This window comes from Hemicordylus capensis, chromosome 3, assembly GCF_027244095.1.
Source record: "Hemicordylus capensis ecotype Gifberg chromosome 3, rHemCap1.1.pri, whole genome shotgun sequence".
Classification (NCBI taxonomy): domain Eukaryota; kingdom Metazoa; phylum Chordata; class Lepidosauria; order Squamata; family Cordylidae; genus Hemicordylus; species Hemicordylus capensis.
This window is the reverse complement of record NC_069659.1, coordinates 308436313-308449741: the sequence shown is the minus strand read 5'-3', so window position 1 is coordinate 308449741 and position 13429 is coordinate 308436313. Positions and strand designations below refer to the sequence as shown.

The 13429-nt window shown below is 42.9% G+C and overlaps 1 protein-coding gene across 4 annotated transcripts in view; it reads right to left on the bottom strand.

Moving 5' to 3' along the window:
• SGPP2 (sphingosine-1-phosphate phosphatase 2) overlaps positions 1-13429 on the bottom strand; it is a 56927-nt gene that overhangs the window by 18403 nt on the left and 25095 nt on the right. For 2 of the 4 annotated variants that reach the window (XM_053308681.1, XM_053308683.1), the window contains exon 2: positions 10502-10660. The exons of 1 other annotated variant lie outside the window; for it this stretch is intronic. In XM_053308681.1, the coding sequence (XP_053164656.1) occupies positions 10502-10660 (159 nt within the window). Of the gene's footprint in view, positions 1-9029; positions 9174-10501; positions 10661-13429 lie in introns of those variants that run through there. One more of the 4 variants, XM_053308684.1, reaches the window with a different exon arrangement.

Genomic DNA, 13429 nt, shown 5'->3' with positions numbered 1-13429 from the left:
GCCGAGCAAAACCAGTTTGGTTGAAAAATGAGCAAAGTAAGAGGTCTTGAGACAGTTCTTTAGTATTGAAGAACAAGGATTTATTTAAAGAAAAAGTTACAAACAAATGCGAGAAAGCCTGCAGTTTATTTCAGCTGTAGCTCATGGCTGAAGAGAGAGACCAAAACAAACAGCCATCTCTGGAAAAACAAAATGGAGACTAACACTGAAAGAACAAAGAGGGGAGGAGTCCAGCACTTTTATCCATGACCCTAACCCATGACCAGTGGTCACTATGAGACATTGTAGCTGAGAGGTGATGAAGCCGAGGTCCTAGCTTCAACAAAACTGAATTGAAGAGAAATACAGACGAAAGCTTCCTAACTTTAGTATATAAAAGATACTCAAGCCTCACTTATAGAGTTATCATTAAAGTATTTTTAGGGATCAAGAAATATGTTCACCAGCTAGACAAAAGATTTTTTACTCATCAAGCTATATTGGTATATTACTCACCAAGATTTTTTTCACTCATCACAGACAAGAGCAAGATATGAATCTCATCACAGACAAGTAGACTAGTGGATTTCTTGAATATTTTCATACAGGACTGAAATTAGGTATGTAGTCCAAGATATTGGTTCACATTATGTGCAGCAAACTGCAGATAGTTTCACCACCACCGGCACTGCTGCATGTGTCTCAAACACTGGCCACACTCGTGCAGAACAGGGCTTACCTGCTGCAACTTAGAATTCTGCAATCGCAGTTGCATGATGCTCATCCATTGGAAATAATGGATGTAACATCATGCAATTTTAAGTCACCTCCCCACATCTCTACTCCCATTGAAGTTTCGTGAGTCCCTCAAAAGCCATGGCTGCGATTCAGGGGGACATTCAGAAATGGCACGGAATGTGGGTACTCAAACTGCTAGGGAAACATTAGCAGAGGTGCTGCTTTGCTTGCAAGTGTGGAGCTGTCCACTTCCCTTACAGTCCTCCACACTACATCCTATGCCACTGCTGAAGGTCCCTTACCCTTCAGCCATGGCTTATCAGAGGGAGGAGGGGCATGGACAAGATACTGTTGTGCTGGCAGTAGGTACACTGTTTACAGTAACCAAGAGGACACAAGAACAAACACTGGCTAGGCTCCAGAAGTACATGATGTTCATCTCAGTAGTCTCTGTCCTGAACAAATGTATATGTTAATGAAGCCAAACATCTAGACTGATTGAGCAGATGGGGGACTCCTCTTACTCAACAGTAAGCCAAGCTGACATGGCTGAAGCAAAACTGATGAGAGACTGCAAGACAAAAGCAAATTCCTACGCACATTAATATGACTCACAAGATCTTCCACGCATGTAAAGATAATCACATCAATACTTTAGCCACTTATATTTGGCATGATTGCTTGTGGCTGAACATGTATGCATCATTATGTTTTCAGCAGCAAGGAGAGACAGGGATATTTCCACCAGTAAGGTCAGCCTCCACTGAGTGCAACTAGAAACATCTGAATAGGTGTTTTGTTTTGTTTTTAAGTTTCCTCTCCAGAATCACAAATCACTTTTTACTACTTTAAAAATATATATTTATCTACCGCTTTTTAACAAGTGTTCTCAAAGCGGTTTACACAGGGAAGTTAACCACAAAATTAAAATATGATGCTGCTTCTACGTTTTAATTCATTGTCTCTTTATATCTTGGCCACTATATACTATCAACACATGATGCTGCCTTGCACAGAGTCAGACCAATGATCAGTATCCTCTACAATGGCTCGCAGCAGCTCTCCAAGGTTCCAGACAAGTGTTCTCCCTGGATATGCCAGGGATCGAGCCTGTGATCTTCTGCATGCAAAGCACATGCTCTACTTCTGAGCTATGGCCCTTCTCCAGAACATTTGCCTGGACTAATAACACAGCACTATATTAAGCAGGGTACACAAGGTGCGGAACATAGGAATATGGCTCATTTCCAATCCAAAACTATGCCTCAGACGTAAACACAAATAGGCATTGACTTCTGGTGAAATACTGATGATTCTGAACAGAGGCATGCAACACCAGTAGCCACCTCGAAATGAGATCAACCATGAACATGCTGGCGAACATACCACAGCCATGGTATCAACTTTAGAAATATACTGCTATCCAGGAATAAATAGTTCAGGCCCCTCTGTTGAACAGGCATACCACTTTCCTATAATCTATCAGCTTGCATCAATGACACTTCCCTGGCACACACTAGTCAGTTTGAGCCCAATTGCTGCAGGTGTCACAGAACTGGCAGTAAAAGTCTCTGCATATTTGTAAAGCTATAAGGCAACTCCTGTTCAGTGTTCTGAACAATACAGAGAATAATTTATAGTTGTGGCTTTATCATCTGTATACAAGACATACATACCAATAAGAAGCCCTCAAATCGAACAAGAGGAAAACCCTTGCACTACAAGTTCTTAAAAGTCTGCTTTGAATAAGCAGTCTGTTATCTATACTCTCTGATACAGCCTAGGCAGAAGTGTCAACTTCCCCTCCCGCCCCCACCCCATAATATCTCAGCAAACTTAGGAACACAGACTGAGCCTATTTATCCCTGCTAACTGGGTAAAGAGGCACCTTTTTAACATGGTGGTTCTCTTCATTTAGCAGGGGGAGAGTAACTGGCCCTATCCACCCCAGCACAGTACCTCCAGTGACTGTTGCTGGTGTCTGTCTTATGTTTCTTTTTAGATTGAGAGCCCTTTGGGGACAGGGATCCATCTTATTTATTTGTTATTTCTCTGTGTAAACTGCCCTGAGCCAGTTTTGGAAGGGCAGCATAGAAATCAAATAAATAATGGATGGATGAATGAATGAATGAATGAATATTTGTATTTATTTTAGGCCTCTTGTTTTAAGGGTTGCTATTCAACTTTTTCCACATCACAGATCCTTCTAAAGCAGATTTCTTCTTCTCCCATTGAAATGAAGGAGAAAGGAGGAAAGCAGGCTCATTTCCACACCTCCGTTTCAACTTTGCTAAGAGCTGCTAAAGTTTAGACATCCACAAATACATTTTAATGTTTGAAGCACAAGGATTACATAAAATTTGAAAGCTCACATTTGTGTCAAAATGTGCAACTCCAAATAGAAGATTTTATTTCAGTCTAAGCACACTTTGCTGAGAGTACACCCACTGAATACAAGGGGTCTTCAGTGAACGTGTGTAGGATTGGTCTGTTTTTACATAAATTTTTAAGCTACCGCACAAGGCTCCCAAAGCAGCATACAACCCACAAATACTATTGTATATTCAGTTATGTTGAATGCATAATTGCAGCCACACAGTCAGTAAAATCAAGCCAATTTCCTGCTTTGCATCGCCTAAGAAAGTCAAGGCAGTCTAAGTACAGTAATGTAACACAGAAGTATCAAACGGATTATAGGTTAAAGTTGCACATGTTTCCAAGTAAAACTGTACATGTGTGAACAAGTGATGATTGGTTGTATCTAGCTTTTTGCTGAAGCTTCCAATTTCTTGTTAAAAAAAAAAAAGTTGGTAAAATTCACTCAGGTCACCTGAAAAATGGCATTGTATAAAACCAACAACAGCAGGATTGTCTAATGAAACCAAGGCTTTAAAAACATAGCCTTGAGCAGAGAACACCAGGGCCTGGAGCATAGGGTATGTTGGGAGACATTCATTACATTGTCCCTAAATTAATACACACACTTCTAGTTTATTTTGCTCTGAAAATGGCAACAGAATGGAGCGTTTGACCTCTTCTGGCATGCCAGAGGAACAGGTACCAACAACATGTCCCAATCTCTGATAACATGGCAAGCTGCATACCAAGTAAATTGTATATTCACCCATGTTAATTCCAGTATCATATAGGTTTTCAAAGCCTCAGAAATGGACATTAAAAATAATGCTGGTTTGGATCTTTTTTTGCCAGACTGTGGGCAAGGCATCAGGACATCTCCAGGGTGGCAGCCATTGGCCACAGTCTTCAAGGGGGCATGCCAAGTGTGATTGCACCTTTTTGGAATGGTCCGCCCACAGCAGGGAAATCCCTTCAAATGCCATATGATGCAAGCCCTTCAGTCTTCCATTGGAGTGCATGCTCAGGAGTTGAGCTATCAAAAGAAGGGGGGCAACTTGCATGGGCCCCCCATTCTCTCTGGTTAATGATAGAACTTTTGTACAGCAAACCCCTCTTCTCCAGGGAAACCTTTCATGCATCCAAAGGAACTTTTGATGCTCCATGTATCTGGGCATAGCTGGGTGAGCAGACTGGGGGGGGGGGCACCAGGACTGGGTACACATCTTTACTCTCATTCAGATTTCCCAGGTTTGCGCCATATGCAGATCTGCCATTGTGGGAAATCGCGGGATCCCCAGTTGTCTGCAACCCCAGAATCGCCATTCTGGGCAAAAAATAAAGATGGGCGTGTTGAAATGGATGGATGGGCTGGCAGAAGGCACACTTTGACAGATGGTTCTTCTCATGATGGGGTATCCCCAAGGCCTGACACTCTCATGAGTGACTAGTCTGTTCAGGATCAGCATCCATTGTCATCACATATGTCAAATCACTTCTTTCACTGGAGGCAATGCTGATCTTGCTGCCCAGCCTTTCTCATAAGTAAGCCTAGGTACCACACATGTACCTGCAAGGGGAAGGGGAAGGGGAAGGGGATGAGGCCCCCTTCCCCATCATGGTGCAAAACCCAGACCTGAGCCATTCAAGAATTCCTAGTTGGGGCTGCCTTTTAAACCCAACCCCAGTATTGCCACCCTGCCATATATTCCCATCCCAGCAATCTAATGTGGTTGCCCAGTTTATGTTGGCACTGCAACTGCATATGCTTGTAAACAAACATCTTTATTGCTTCATTTTTGGAAAGCAAAGCACATAGTGTTCATCCTTCCATCCCATCCCCTTTCTCAGATTACTGTGGCGGGGTGGTGGGAGCCAGTAACAGAGTGGGAAGAGGGCATGCCATTTTCCCATGTGATTTTCCAATTTGACAAGTTTGGGATGGGACGTGGCAACATCCCTGTTGCTGGGCAACTGCTTTGTTGGATTGAAGATGGGGTGGGGAAAGTGCTCGGAGAGGCAGCCAGCAAGAAGCACCAAAGGCATGGAGCAGGTGCAATCATGGCTGGGTCTATGCCACCTTCTCTATAATTACATTTCCAGAAACTGCACAAAACTGCAGTTATGGCAGCATCCATGTTTGCACATAATGCTTCCACTGAAAAACCTCAGGTTGCAGCAGCAAAACTCATTACAAGTCAAAGGTTAAAATTGGAGTTTGGTGAGTCAAACTGCAGGTCACTATTGCTACAAAACCATGGTTGCATGCATTTGGATGTTCACAAATTCCAACCTCTGCCCCATTTAACTGCAATTTTGCGTTGTGTGCGAATGCGACCAGAGAGTAGATAAAGTTTCCTTAAGAAGTTAGTTCACTTCCCCAGTTTTATCCATTTTGTGTGATTTCCACCTGGCTCCAGTAGAGGTCACCAATACACACAGAGATGTAAAGCTTACACTTCAGTAATATATCAGAAGGCTTTAATATGAATATTAGACACAAAATAATACAGGGGGAGAGCTCCTCACCACCACCACCTGGATTGTTTAGCTTTCTTTAAAATTATGCGGGGGTTGTATGGAACTTAACAGGGCTAAAACTATTGCATACGGTACCATTTCAGTTAGGTGGAGTATTTGAACTGAAATGGGCAAATCTATATTTTCAAGTTCAGATACAACCACAGGCGTACTGGGTGCATTTATTACGAGAGCTCATTTAAATTTTCAGCCGCTATAGTAATACAGTTCTCCCATGCAACTGTGCCACCTTTGTTTTCGCATAGCAAAGTGCTTGCTGTGAGTAAGAGAAGGTGTGGGACTATTTTATGATATTTCATAATTCCTACAATAAATTGTGTGTATAAAAATAACTAAAGACACCTGACTTTATAAAAACACAAAACCGAACTCTCAGTAGTACAAAATACATTACCATCCCATCTGAAAACTGAAGTGACAAAACCATTGGTAGTTATTCTCTCAGTCCCCAAGCTTTTACTCAAGGTTTCAGTACTGAATAAGAAAGCATGCACAGGAGTCCATGTGTGCCATTGCTATAAATAGATATCCACATCTGGCAATCAAGACTGTGTGAGCATAGTTTCAGTCATTGGGTTAGGACCATATACAATGGATCCAACTGATGTTGGAGCCATCAGCTTTGACAAGCAAGAGAAAGTGTGTGTGTGCGCGTGAGCACACGCGTTTTTCTAACAGGTGACCAGTGCTACTGCATAGGCGAGTATGCATATTCTAACATGCAGCTGCACACTGGAAACTTTTGATCAAGTCTTGAAAGAGTGAATTGGCCGGTCAAGGGGAAAATAACTTGCCTAGTGAGCAAGAGGTTGCTGGCTCGAATCCCCACTTGTATGTTTCCCAGACCATGGGAAACACCTATATCGGGCAGCAACACAATAGGAAGATGCTGAAAGGCATCATTTCTTACTGCGCGGGAGATGGCAATGGTAAACACCCCACTGTATTCTACCAAAGAAAACCACATGGCTCTGAGGTCGCCAGGAGTCGACACCAACTCCACGGCGCAACTTTACCTTTATATTGAAATTGCTCTCTTCCAGTTTCAGGTCAATATGGGCAAAACAGGATGTCCTGTTCTCTACGGTTGTTGCAAGAATAACCAATATAGGTTAATCGTTTTGTGCACTGGAAGTTCTATTTAAACTGATCACGATCCATAGTAACATAGGAAGCTGCCTTATACCAAGTCAGACCATTGGTCCATCTAGCTTAGTACTGTCTACTCTGACTGGCAGCAGCTCTCTAAGTTTTCAGGCAGAAGTCTTTCCCAATCTGACCTGAGGATGCCAGGGACTGAACCAGAGACCTTCTGCATGCAAAATAGATGTTCTACCACTGAGCTACAGACCCATCTAGTTCTGTGTTTAATATAGTCAGGTGTCTTTAGTAGCCATCATTTAAGCACAAAAGATACTGTAGGAATTATGAAATATCACAAAGTAATCCCACAACTTCTCTTTGTAATATGTTTAATGACCATCAGAATATAGTGAATGAAAATGTAGGTATGAAAATAGAGCTGCTGAAATAGTGTTTAGAACATTTTATTTATTTACTGTTTTTTTATATACTGACTTCCATTAAAACAATCTGAAGGCAACATTTTAAAACATAACACTATTAAACAGTTAATACAATATAAAAATAAATAAATCTTATTAGAAATTTACACACACACACTCACCACAAGACCATGGAATACAGAGCAGCAGCAACAAAAACATCACTCGTATAAAAGCCTGGGTAAAAAGCCAAGATTTCATTTGCTTTCTAAAAACTGTGATGGAGACTAGGAACAGATGCCCACTGGGAGAGCATTCCAAAGCCTGGGGGCAATAACTGAGAAGGCCCCGTCCTTGTGTGCACAATGGCCAAGCCTCCCTCATAGTCAGCACACAGTACAGTTCCCTCTGATGACCCTGTCAAGCAAGCAGAAACCCAAGGGAGTTGGCGGTCCTTCAGATAACCTCATGATTACCACCAGAGTGTTTCTGCAACCTCTATCAGGGGGAGTGGATGAGAACAAGTGGGAACACTGTCTCACCATCGGCTTGAAACCCTGAGGAGCTGCAACATAGCCATTACTAAGCCAGATGGACCAAGTCCATACAAGGCAGCTTTATATTGGTGTTACCCATACTAAAAATGTATGAAGTGTGTTTTATATTAAGGCTCTTTGAAAAAGGGAAAAGGAAAGATCGTGCCGTCGAGTCGGTGTCAACCCCTGGCGACCACAGAGTCATGTGGTTTTTGTGGTAGAATACAATGGGGGTTTACCACTGCCTCCTCCCATGCAGTATAAGATGATGCCCAACTAACAGTCAATCTGAACGCAATTGCAGTGTAGCTAAATTGTGTGTCACCTGAACCTGAAATCAATAGACAATGAGGTTATTTATATGATGGAAGAAAACTGGGCTAGGAACATAGGAAACTGCCATATACTGAGTCAAACCATTGGTCCATCTAGCTCAGTATTGTCTTCACAGACTGGCAGTGGCTTCTCCAAGGTTGCAGGCAGGAATCTCTCTCAGCCCTATCTTGGAGAAGCCAGAGAGGGAACTTGGAACCTTCTGCTCTTCCCAGAGCGGCTCCATCCCCTAAGGGGAATATCTTGCAGTGCTCACACATCAAGTCTCCCATTCAGATGCAACCAGGGCAGACCCTGCTTAGCTATGGGGACAAGTCATGCTTGCTACCAAAAGACCAGCTCTCCTCTCCTCTCCTGGGCTAAGGGAGCCCAGCTTGATTTTCCTCCATCATGAAAACCACTGGGCTGGTGGGTGAGTCTGGTGGTTCAACAGCAGCTAGCCCGCCTAAGTACCCCTCCCCTAAAATGAGGTTAGCGGAGCAAGTGCTCCGCTAACCCCTTTCCCATGATCATGAGTCACCATGGCATGGCTCCACGTCATGGCATCTCACAAGAAGACCCCCGACTGGGAGGCTAAAACAAGCTGAAAAGGGGGTCTCCCCAGAATGCATGTGTACAGGGCATCCTGAAACTCCAAGGGCCAGGCAGCCCCTGATCCCCGCCCCGCCCCCCCCCCCCCCGGACCGGCTCCATGACAGAGCTGGTAAATGTGTGGGCGGATGATCTGGCCACCCAGGGCCACGTGACAACTGCTCGTGTGTGGGAGAGCAGGCTTGACCCACTCTCCCTGCCAAACTCCTCCCGGCTCTATACACCAATCATGTGTAAAGTCTCAATTTGAACTTTCTCAGGAGCACATTATGAATTCAATATACATGTTTAAAATTCAAACATGAATAACTACTACTCATCAATACATCATGAATATGATGGATATTTATACAATATACCACTTTTCAACAAAGGTTCCCAAAGCAGTTTACATAGATAGAAATGAAATGAAATGAACCCACACAGAACATCTGTGTGGTAGTTTACTTACTTTTTTGAGTTTAGTTGGGAGGATTCATTTGGCTAATCCTCCTTTTGTAGCCGTGCATTGCACCGTGTTCCACTCTCTCCGCCCCCCAACTGTCTCATTCGCTCTCCCCCCGCACAACTCTCTCGCTTGCTCTGTCTGCGCCACCCCCCAGTGGCAGTTTACTTACTTCTTGTGAGAATTCTGTTGGTTGTTCAGTTGTTTCTGAATAGTTGTTGTATGGGTGGTGGGGTTTTTTGGGGGGGCGGGGGGCTTCCAGCAGCTGGACTACACATTCTTTTTTTTTTTTTTGAAGGAGTGACTGGGAGTGGCAGTTGGGTTTTTTTAGTTTTATGTTTTTTGTTTTTAGGTGTGGGGTATGACAGAGTGGCTGGGGGGGAGGCGGGCCGGGAAGGGGTATACTCATGGGTCAAATGGGCCATAACCCAAAATTTGGCTTAAAATAAGCCAGATCTGTTCCTGGTGGGAACAATGGCAGGAAGAAGGTCAACAGCGTGCCCTCACAGTTCCAACACCTTTAACAGCCCTCACACAGCCCTCTCAGTCGATCCCCCACTACTATAATATAATAAATTTACTGTAGCTGTCTCCAACATCATCTCCCTTATTATCCTGGAGTTTATTATGTTCCTTCCTTCTTTTAGCTTAGCCACCACCCACTGCTCGCAAAGCAGGTAACTGGCCCCAGTCACCTCCTCGTACCTGCTCCTGCTGCCCCAAGGTTGCCGGTTGATTCCCACCTGCCATGCCCCACATCCTGCACCAGCTGTTCCCTCGTTCCTGCTCCTGCCGCCTTTCTTTCTCTCTTCCCCAAATATGCCAGCCGCCCTCTGTTTGCAGCCTTCCTTCCTTCCTCAGTTTGCCGTTCCACCCCACCCCCTTTCTTCCTCTATTTCCTTCCCTTCCCTGTTTTCTTCCCTCTGAATCCTTCCCTTCTTCCGCTGTCTCTGTTCCCCGAGTCCTCTGTCCTTTTTGCTGTTTCCTGAGTCCCGAGTCCCGCAGGCCTCCCTCGCTGCCACTCCCTCCCTAGGCAATGGCTTCAGGCATCCGCACGGCTCCGGATGCCTCCAAACCTAGTCCTCAACTTGGTCGTTCATAAGTGAATTATACAGAGAGATAAAATGGATCCCTGTCCCCAAAGGGTTCACAATCTAAAAAAGAAACACAAGATGGACACCAGCAACAACCACCGGGTGGATGCTGTGCTGGGGATGGATAGGGCCAGTTGTTCTACCTCCGCTAATAAAGAGAACCAACACTTTTAAAGAGGTGCCTGCCTCTTTGCTCAGTTAGCATTACAATAAGAATGCCATGGGAGACTAAACGTACATGTTAAAGTCACCCTTTTCAGAACAAAATGTGGTACTTTATTTTCCTCCAGAAATATAGATTATGCAAATGACAACAAAATGCTAGTGACAAGCTTAGCTAGTAATAACTAGTCAATATTCATTAAGAATCAAAGTAATACTTACAGACCACATAATTATCAGCCTTCTAGCAACATATGGATTAATGATCCAGTAACTGAATGGAAGGAATGTAATGTAGAAAACTTCTTGACCCATTGCAGATGAAATCCTGAACAGGTAGTAGTAGAAATAGTTATTTACCAGATACTCCCGTGGAACATCCTAAGAGAGAATATTTTTTTTATGTTAGTACATTTTGTTAAAGAGAAAACAGTGCTACATTCACTATTTCAACAGTGAAAGACTTCCATAAAACACTTTTTCACATAATCTCATTGTTAACCATATAAACTAAATTTCAATTTTTCACACATTTGTAATTGATACAGCATCCCCCCCCCCAATTCAGTGAGCTAATACAAGGAACAAGATGGCATGTAGTAACTTTATTATAAATAAACTAGAAACAGAACTATTCATTATAGTTTAGCATTTCTAGTGTTGTATTAAGCTAGAACACACACACACTTATGGGCTTAACCTTAAAGATATTAGAATGTATCCGAAACATTCTTCTCCGTGAGTGAAAGAACCCCTTCTGTGAGAGTGAGAACTCTGGATACAACTAGACAGCCACAGAGCATTCTGTCATAGAAGACAGACACACAAAGACTGTCTCCTGGATAGTTACAAGACAAGTTGTTACCACTTTGTTTATACTTGGTATTTGTTTATACCAAGTTGTTTATATTCACAGACTATTTTAAATGCCCATGATGTGTGCAAACACAGGCTTGTGTGCTTGTAACAAGGGTAAAGAGGAGAGACTAATTTTCCTTAGGTTTCCAAATAGAAGCGTTTCCCATTTTGCACCTGATGCAATGGGAGACTAAACAAGCTGCTGAAAGTCTCAGCATGGCATGGGCTTCTCCAAATCACAGGTCAGGCTTTCTAGGATTCGAAAGTGTTAAAGCAGGCCTTTTTCAAGAGGCATGGGCAGTTGCAAGCGGGAGGCAACCTTTCGCTCTCAGTGACTGGGGTCAGCAAACAGAACATCCACCCATTATTCAAGAGCTTCCTGAGCGGATCTGGCCAGCCACTTTTAAGAAGACAGTAAACTGGATTAAGTAGAATTCCGGTCCAAGATAACAAGGCAATTATGATTGGAGGGCTGGCTAAAATACGGTCACTGAAAACACAGTATTCTGAAGCAAGCAATTCTTGCCACAGCTACAACATTTAAAATGACTCACTCACCATATGAATTGTACTACCATGCTGCAAACTTCCACACCCTTGTCAACAGCCTACAGAAACACGTGATGAGGGTGTGGAGATCCACAACAATCTTCATTGTGGCCATACAACATGTTATGGATAGGGTGGGGCTCATTTGCCACAGGGAAGCATGCATAAGTGATATCAAGCAAAAAGTCCTGTTCGTACAGTACGAGTCCCTCAAGAAAGCTTGCTGCCAGCAATTTAGAATGTGGCATGCCCATATGGCCTTGTTCTCTCCCATTTCCACCAAGAACCATTTAAAGAGCAATAAGATTCCTAAACCTGGAAAGTACTTCTCTATACAGATTACACTAATAGTTACTGTACTACTGCATATATGTTTACTGGGAAGAAGACAATCTACACACAGTTTATATTCCTCTCCTCGGCAGAAGCGCTTCCCATGTGGGTTTTTGTTTGTTTGTTTGTTGGTACCATTTGAGTTTGCCTTAAGCCAAAAGGGGGGGAAGTAAGACTGGTTTGGCAAATTATCTCTTTGTTTTATTTCCTTATTGTATTTGGGAAATCTCCATTTGATCCATTGGAGATTGAGTGAGACTAATAACTATGAACAGTTTGATAACCACTAGATTAGAATAAGGAAGGCAGATAAAAACCATTCAACCACAACCAAAAGTCAAAACAAATTTATATTTATGAGTGAATTATACAGGCGAGTTTGAATTAATGTGTCTACAGTTCTATGCTGACTTTGAGCTGCTCCTACTGAACTCTGTGGGACTTCAAAGTAAACATGCACAGGATTGGACTTCATGAGTTTACTTATCAAAAAGGAGGATATCTTCCTCAAATTTGTTTATTCTCTCTTAGCAATAATATATATCATTGTGCCTATGTATTTATCTATCATATTTATAAACCACCTGATGTGTGTATTTTCTAGGCACTGTACACAACTTCACAAATATAAAACAGAGTAAAAAAAAAAAAACAATTCACATAAAACAATTTCATAGGATAAAAACCAAACAGTTTAAAATTAATTTCAGTAAAAAGCCTGGAGAAAACAGGTGTGTCTTGAGGGTCTTTTAAAAAGCAATCAGAGATGGAGATGCTCTTATTTTGACAGGGAGCATATTCCAAAACCCATTTTGGAAAATGGAATATGACGTTTTCAAGGCATGGAGGGATGTGTGCATGTATTTATACAAGCTCCTGCTGCTGGTTGTTTTTGTTAGACCCACTTCCACACCAGGACTGGAAGTAACTAAAGCAACTTTCAAAAGCTGGCCTGAGTCAAGGAATGGATTAACCAAAAACACCACAGTAGGCAGGGTATTAGTTTGCTGATTAGCTGATGCTCCGAGTGCTGGTACCCAGAGGCAGCTAAGCAAGCTGCCCAATGCACACACCTCTCAATCCTAAGCAGGAGTGAGGAGGCATACAGGAAGGGGCTTACTTAGTGGGCAACTACCATTTGGGCTTGGTGACAAAGGCCAAGACAAAATGGTGGATCCCTGTTCTGGTTACTCATGCTACTGAGTAACAGCAACAAGCATACCAGACAAGCAAAAGGGTAGTACTAACCCAGTATCACCTATACATCCATTTCATTGATTTCAGTGGAACTGCAGCCCTATCCAAACATGCTGAACCTGCATTCAGATACCTCTACACATGCACACATTTGTGTGTCAATTACTCACCCATATCCATCCTAAAAGTGAATCAGGGCGCAAGCGCCTTCAA